General features: G+C 38.6%; 1 protein-coding gene across 1 annotated transcript in view; it reads right to left on the bottom strand.

Moving 5' to 3' along the window:
* The window catches only part of ADAMTSL1 (ADAMTS-like 1), a 468,861-nt gene that overhangs the window by 56,543 nt on the left and 403,804 nt on the right, over nucleotides 1-8,514 (bottom strand). The window contains exon 17 of the mRNA XM_009328162.1: nucleotides 3,311-3,521. Within this exon, the coding sequence (XP_009326437.1) occupies nucleotides 3,311-3,521 (211 nt within the window). The remainder of the gene's footprint in view (nucleotides 1-3,310; nucleotides 3,522-8,514) is intronic.

Genomic DNA, 8,514 nt, shown 5'->3' with positions numbered 1-8,514 from the left:
CATTGGAACAGGCTGCCCAGGGAAGTGGTTGAGTCACCATCCCTGGAAGTATTTAAAAGATGTGTAGATGAGGCGCTTAGAGACATGGTTTAGTGGGCATGGTGGTGTTGGGTTGACGGTTGGACTCGATGATCTTAGAGGTCTTTTCCCACCTTAATGATTCTATGATTCTACAGTAAGATAAAGCATCTGCAAAGGGAGTAAACATTTTTCTCTCAGCAGGTCCTTCAGTTGCTTTCTAAGGCCTGACACATGAAGATTTAGAAAGCCTTTTTACAGTTTGGAGAAAAAATAGCTAGGAAAATATCTGAAAATGTTACCAGTTTTCCCATGGTGACTCTGTTGTCAAGCCATTGTTCTAATTATCTTTGGAGCAAAGATAGCACCAAGAAGCTAAGAAAGAATGCTGGGACTAAGACTATGGCATTTATTTAGTAATAAAACAAAGGAAGATGAAGATTTACTAATGGATGTCTCCCATTTGAGGTCTGCAGAGTAGATATTTATAGGGCCTTATAAAAATGAAGCTCATATCCACTTTCCTCCAGAAGCACACTACTGAAAACAAGATAAACATCCCAATGGATTTAGCTAAGAAACAGAACTATTTAAAAATAAATAGTCTTGAATCTGTAAAGAGATACAAAAAAAAAAAAAAGCTTGGAATGTTACAACACTGATAATTATTGCGTGTTTTTCTGCCAGGAACACTGGGGTTTCTAACAGCATTTAATTCAGACAACCCTTCCTTAACAAGCATAAAAGGCCTTAGAAAAGAAAATATTGCTCATTGCAGTTTAAATCTTTTGTTTGTTTGTTTGCTTGAAACTATTGTGAGAGTGCTCTGAAAAGCACAATGAACTCCACAGATGAAACCAAAGAAATGGCTTCAAACCAGGCTGTGTGGAGAACAGATGTTACCCTGTAGTATCAGTGAAGCTTTCAAGGACCTTTCTTAGCATGAGGAAGGCACCTTCCTTCAGGGCCCTCTGTCTGCCCATACGTCGGGAACCCTCACAGGGATTTGGGGAGAGGGGAGGTATTGTGGGTCCGTTAATGCAAGGAAAGAAATCCTCCTGCAGGATTTCTTCTGCCAGAGGGCTCCATGGCAGCTCTGCTCCATGGCTGGATCTCACCTCCAGGAGAATTCTCAGCCACTCACATTCTGCCCAAATGGTCTTTTCCCTCACGCATTGCTGGAGCCAACAGCTGTAATAATCCCTAAGTACAATGCACTGGCCTGATGGTGCAGGTTTTCACATGGAGGTCATCTATGGGAAACCTGCGTGAGACTGAACTGCAAGGCCTGTCTTTCCTACAGGGTGGAAATAACTGTACAGAGGTTGGTGGTGCAAAGAAGGAAGGCAGATGTCTTTAAAAAATGAGAGAATGGAAATTCATTTTAATGGATTAGGCTTTTTTCTCTCATCTAAACAGAGGCAGAAGACAGTAGGCAGAGAAGTAAATTTTTTGTGCTGTTTTCTCCTGGTGAAAGGTAAGCACAGGAAATATTCAGTGCCCATGTAGTGAGGAGCTACGTACACAGCTGCCCAGCCCACAAAGCCTGTGGAAGTAACCGCAGAAGAGCTATAATGTGACCTTTGTTAAGCTGCAGCAACGAATTGCAGCACAGGTTCTCTCTCTCCACCCAGCCCAGAGAAGGCAGCAGCTAACACAAAAGGTGTGAACAGAGCAGTTTGATTTAATTCCTGATTAATATGCTTGTTAAAGCCTTTATACCTAATCGAGCTCCCTCCTCCCTAAGATCTGCTACAACTTTCAGAAAGACATCATATTTGAGAACCCCTGAGCAGATACAAAAATGGCTAAAACATTACTTTAGACAGATGGAAATACGCATGTTTACACTCTTGAGGAAGATGTTCAAATCTTGAAAAAAATCTGTTTGGAAATTGCTCTAGCGGAAACTATTTTGGTACCATTCTAGGGTGGCCTATAGCTAATGGTCATTGTTAGCAGAAAGCAAATTTTTCATCATGCTGTAATGTATGTCTCTTCTGACTGTTCAAATAAATTTCAATAAAATTGCTTTCTGTAAGGACTGTGGTCAACTATAGGATTTGAATGAGCATAGGCATTCCTTCTAGCATATCCTAACTTTGAAGTGCTCAATTTTATTATGTTATGTGCTGGTAGAATACTATTTGCTATTTACAAATACAGCATTTATGTATGACTATAGCCTAGAAATATTCAAAAGTACAACTAAGCAAATATGTGTATGTGAATATCAGTAGACAAATTAAAGCATGAAATATCACTGGATTGTTTTAAATATAGGACTAATGTCATAGGCTAGTTATCTAGCTTTGACAGAACATCAGGCTGGCATAAATTTTTGTTACTGGCATGGCTGCCCAAACCCAGAGCTCTCCCATGAAGTAGAGCTTCACAGGCTTATCAACTTCATTAGGCGAGTACACTAACATCTCCCTGGCTGTTAAGTAAAGAGCAGATTTTATGGATGGAGACTGGGTAGGCGTATGTAATCACTCTGCCAAGTGCTCATAGTTTTCTCATAGGATGGAATGAATCCTTGCACCCAGCAGAAGTGAAGATTTAAACAGGCCTTTTGCTTGCACCTGCACCACACAGCAATTTTTTCCTTTACTCTTGACAACAGGGCAGGATCCTTTCTTCCTGTGCAGTATTATATCCAGGAGAAGTATCTTTAAGTCTTTTGAATTGCACAAGTGTTTTCACCTGCTACCAGATGGCAGCAAATAAACTCATTGCAGGTTGCTTTCCGAAGACGGAAAGCCTTGTACAAATCCATTGTGTAGACAGGAATTTTCAGTGTTAGTGTAATAAGGCATCCATCTCCCAAAGGAAAGTGCCTAACACTCATTTGTGACTCTGAAGGATGAGCAGTTTTTCTTGTCCTAAATGAAATTATTATTTGAGAATATATGGAATACCCAACACGATTTAGAGATTCTCTCCTCCTTGATACTTATAGCTTTGTATCCCTAGAAACCTTGGCATTGCTAACCCAAATCCATGTGCTGTAGCTGACCATCATATTTCAGATATTTTTGTCTGGAATCTATAGCCAGCTGTTAACAGTGTCCAGTAACTTTGCATTAGAAGTAGCCATAGTCATTATTTATCTCTGAAAATGTTAATGCTTTTTTTTAAAGAGCAAAAAGGCACACTTTTTCAGTTTTTTAATAGCTCGTCGGAATGATTAATGAATCCTCTTGATGGGCAAAAGCAAAATGATGCATCGATAATGCATGTAATGACTACTTTTAGCAGTCATAAAATGAGATTACACATACATTCTTACCTCTTGCCATTCTGTAGGATACCAGGAGGGTGGGCAGTCAAAGCGATTACAGGCTTGCACAAGGGTTGGCTTCGGTTTATAGCACAATTCATCTGCCAAAATCACGGTCTCATTAGTCTCTCTTGATAGTAGATGAGAACAGAAGACATCTCGTGTCTGCAATCCAACCCCACAGGTAAGACTGCAGGTGCTCCATTTCCCAATCTCCCATCTGTGAAGGGGTCAGGAGAGAAAACCTTAAGCACAGAATAAAGTCACCTTAATTTTTCTCTTTTTATAATGACAGATGGAGTGAAGAAGCAGTAAATGAAAGGGAATTCTCCTTCTCTGATCACTGTCACCCTTCTTGTAGTTGCAGGATGAGGCTAAGAAGGATATTTACTGTTCTTCTGCATTTTCATTTCTTGTCAAAAGCTCTTGGACTTCAAGTCTTTGGGACTCCTGCAATATCATAGGAACAGTTTTGTGTCCTAAATTAGAAGTTTTTGGTGTGCAGGAGTCTGGCCAATGTATTTCAAGACTGAATGGATTTAATTAACTGGGTTTTTTTTTGCCTCTAACAGAAAAAAATGAAGATATTAACGAAGTCCATCAAAGGAATGTATCAGTGAATTGCTGAGCAGGAATTTCTTCCAGAACATTCAGTCGTGGTGTTCCTGACTGACTTTTCCTTGTTGTGGAGGTAGGGAGTGCTAACACCTTGAGAGATGCAATGGGAGAGCAGGAACATCCTCTTCAACCCCTGGGTCAACACCTGTCACTAAGCCAGCCTTTCTCTGCACCAGCTATGTAAATCTTGCATCAATAGGATTGTTGATTGACAGCAGATTTCTGCTGTCTGAGCTGTACTGAATACAACCCCTAATTCTGTCAGCCATACACAGAAAATTGCTTAAAATATTAGGTCTTCCACTCTTGTACTCTACTAGAAGGCACTTCACAGACATGCAGAAATGTTTACAGAAAGAAGTCCTATATTCAGAATGAGAATATAAGAAAATAGTCTTCCCATCAACTTCACGCAAAACACTGCACTGACCTGTACATATTCCCACATCCAAAATGAAAGTACGACAGCCAGATACTGCCACTTTTTATAATCCTGAAGAATAGCTTCCTTTCCTGCACGACGTTATTGAAACTGATTGCTAGGGGAGTAAATTAAACATTCAGGACAAGGAAGGCTCAGAGAACCTGCCCTTGAAGAAAGCAAAGCCAGGCAGAAACTAAAGAGACTGATTTTGAAGTAAGACACCCTCAGGCTCCAAGCAGGATGGAGGCAGACAATGAAGAAAAGTTATGAAACATGTCAACAGCATAAGGCAGAATTTGTGGAAGAAGCAGAGGAAAAACACTCTGACAGTCTGAGATCATCAGTCAATGGAAACTGCTCAGCACGTTTAAAACGCATTATGTTAGTAAATGTGTCATGGAAATAATCATTCAAGTTTGTGTCATCCTACAGTCACAGAACAATTCAAACTTCTCTATTTTATAAAGTTGTTTTGAGCATTTGTTCCCTCCCTCTCAGTAACACCCATAACAAATTGAAACAGCTAGTAGGTAAGAAATATTTTTTCCTCTCTAAATGATAATGCTGATGGACTAAAGCCACATCACTCCCCTTCTGTGCTCCATCTGCTGATGACAATCTCTGATTTTACAACAGGACAGGGTATGTCCTGAGCATCACCGTAAGCGCTAATGACAATGTAGTTCTCTTTTAGACAACAGCCTTGGTGCTGCTAGCAGCAATGACAAAAATGTGTTTAACCCTTTCTAACAATGAACACATCTTGCATACTGATTTAGAAGTTGCCATGGTCACTTTCCAGGCCATAATACACTGAAGGTCACTAAAGCCTGATATATGTACCGGCAGCTATTTAGCAGTGGAATAGGAGTTACATCTGGCAGCCAGTTAAATTAATCTGGAGTATGTTCTCCATACAAATGATCTTTGGGGAGACATCTTCCCAGATTTTCCCATTAAATTGTCAGTCAGAATTAATGTGGATATCAGCTACCCTTCAGTTTTGGCACAATCTAAAATAAGATATTTGAGTAGGTGCTGAAAAGAAGGCATTTTCTTATTTCAGCATCTATTTTGATACATGGTTAATTGCCAGAGTTTCTTTTATTCAAGTGATGGTAATAGCTGTTGCCTCCAGCAACTCATTGTTTGTTATTGGTATAAGAGCACAATGTTTCTGTTGGCAGTTCACACCTCAGTGGCTAGCAGGCCACATAAACTCTTTGGAGATCTTGGCTTCTGCATAAGAAGGTGTCTGTTTCTTCTTCCAGAAAGAAATGCTGTGTTTCAGTAAAGAGAACGGATTTGTTTTTCCAGTGTTTGAAATTTCTGTTGCAGGTTGCATCTGTTGCCCTATCCATAACATTGGTTTGTTCACAATTCTTTCCAGCTGCTTTAAACAGGAGATTCCTTAGAGGTGCTCAGGAAATATGAGGTCAAATTCTCTCTTACCCTTGTACTTTCATAGTCCCCAGTGACTTTTACGGGCTTTCACAGATACAAAGTAAAGAATGTAGAGTAGATCAGAGACGTGCAAAGTAGAGTAGGGATGTGCAAGTAACCAAAACCATAAATGACATATATGATTGGCAGAATTTCAAAGCCCTAAAAAACAGAGAAGATCAGTGATAACCTTATAGAATAGAATCACAGGGCTGTAGAATTATTTTGTAACAGCTAAAGGTGTTTGCAAGACTTTGAACTAATATTATCCTGCTAAATTTACAATTCAGTTTTCAAACTACTTGCACTGTTGGAGACAATAATCGGCTTTTTTTTTGAAATACTGTTTTTCTGTAGTAACACAGTTTTAGCCTTACTGTAGAGTGTTACATGACGCTAACTGAAATAATTCCTGTCTTATTTCATGCAGTCCTTATCTGTGCATTCCTCTGCCTCTTTTTTCTTCTAGGTATTTTGGCCATACTGAACTGACTCTTACAATGCGTATAGCATACAAAAAAGAATAATGCCATCATGTCCTGTCTGCATCTGACAATACCAGAATTAAAATTCAAGTAGGAAATAATCCTATACTTAAAAAAGTGAATTTGGTAGTTACAGGATCAAGCTAAAGGAACCTTAGCAAGTGGAACTGGCATCTTTGTGAGCTGACTGTAGTTGTTAAGGTACAGACTTTAGGAAAAATCTGCATACTTGCTAGTTAATAGCTCAGCTGAAAGTCATCGGTTTGGTACTTCCTGTATTGCTTCCCAGAGCCTGGTGAAAAGATTGCATGGTTTTGGTGTGAAATGTTCTTTTTATCCCCACTCCTTTCTCCTCCACTAGTGCCCAAAGCTATACTAATATGTAGCAACAGAGAAACAATGTCTTTTTAGCCTTTTTTTACAGCAGAACTTTGGCACATCTGTGCCCCTAAACCCCTGGCTTGTCCTAACTTTAGGTCTATCAGTTCATCAGTTGTCTGTCTCCACCTCCTAAACACCTAAGTAGTGGTTATGTATTTAAGCACAAAGTAGACTTTTAAAATATTTCAACTACTGTACTTCATAAAAAACAGAATTCAAAAGGTTTTCATTCTCTGTATAGGCTGACATACATACAATACGTTGAATATTTGAACTGATTGAAGAAAAACTATGTTAATACAAAACCACAGAGACATTTAGAGACAACTAACAGAGGAATGTAACAGGAAAAAGGCAATTCATAGGGCTGGATATGTTGAAATGGATATGTGTATATTAGTGATACATGTATTAGAATACACATATATGCACGTTTTTCAAATGAACATAAATGAAAACAAGTTTCTACTGGAAATGTATAGGGAGCAGAGGATAGTCCCAAAATACAGCTTATTTCAAGTATCATCACAAACTCAAAGTACAAAACTGATCACAGTAACTTTTCACTTTCCAAATGAACAATCTCCTGCTTCCAGCAGATTGTTGTGATACCTTAGTAGTTTTTTTAGAGTTGGTGAAGTATATGGAGACATACAATGCACATGAAGATAGGCAAACTAAGTAGTGAACCTGATCTGACTGCTCAAGGCAATGGTTTTCCTTTAAGTTTTCTTATACACAATGCTAAGGATGTGGTCTAAAAACCGGACATAAATTCATCAGAAGCCCAACAAACTGGAGCCCTACATTTCTTGCACTTCTAGGATCTATAAACTAACAAAGTGAATTAGTAATGGACAGATTTTATGAACAGAAAAACACCAGTTAGGAAATCTAACAGTCAGTTCATCTTATGAATTATACTATTAATTTTATGAATTAAAGTTCTAATTTCTAAAAGACCAAAGAGAAACTGTAACTTTCTGGAACATTCTCATTAAATAAATTAGGCTTGACTAAGCAGTGCTTATGCATGTACTTAACTTCAAGTAAACAAGCAGTTTCCACAATTAATCACGGCCAGTATGTTTTAAAATGTGAATATTTGCAGGTCTCTTGAATAAAAGAAAGAGAACAATTGTGAAGCTCCAGTTGCCAAAAAAGGCCCAGTAGTCTGAAAATCTTGATTTCAATCACAGCATAATTATTCTGTATCATTAATATAAGTCTAAAAACATAAGAGATGCTCTCGAAAAACAGCTTAACCATGCTATTTCTAATAAGAGAAATTATCTTGACACAGTTAACAAAAATCTTGCCTGCAAACCCTAAATTAAACTTTATCATGTTACACTTTAATGAGTTTCAAGTTTTGTGAGGGCCCATATATTCAAAAGGAAAAGAAAAAAAGCTTCTAACACATAACATGAGCATGAACTTCTAAATAGTTCTATACATTTAATTTTAATTAGAAAGGAACTTTCCTTCTTTCTTGTGACAGAACAAAAAGTATCAATGTCATATCATGCCCAAGAAGTTCAAGTGAAGAACTGAAGGGTTAAGTGAGCAGGACCTTGTTCCTGGCTCTTTGCTGAATCCCAGAGGTGACTGAGACCAGAACTGCTGAAACATGGGCTGTGATTATGTGAATATACCCTCTGAGTCCAATGGGAAGACTCAAGTGCTGGGCTGGATCATACTCTTCTCTCATGTGTGTCTCAATGTCACGTTTGCAAAACTGTAACAATACTTTTCTTCTCTTGAGCTTCATCCATATTGTCTGCTTAGGTTGTGCTCCTATAGCAGGGATGATCTCTTCCTCTGTCTTTATCTACTGCCTAGCACAATGGGACTCTCAGCTT

This window comes from Pygoscelis adeliae, unplaced genomic scaffold (assembly GCF_000699105.1).
Source record: "Pygoscelis adeliae isolate BGI_AS28 unplaced genomic scaffold, ASM69910v1 Scaffold45, whole genome shotgun sequence".
In the NCBI taxonomy this organism is placed as follows: Eukaryota; Metazoa; Chordata; class Aves; order Sphenisciformes; family Spheniscidae; genus Pygoscelis; species Pygoscelis adeliae.
The sequence above is the reverse complement of the archived record's forward strand: the minus strand, read 5'-3'. Positions and strand labels throughout refer to the sequence as shown.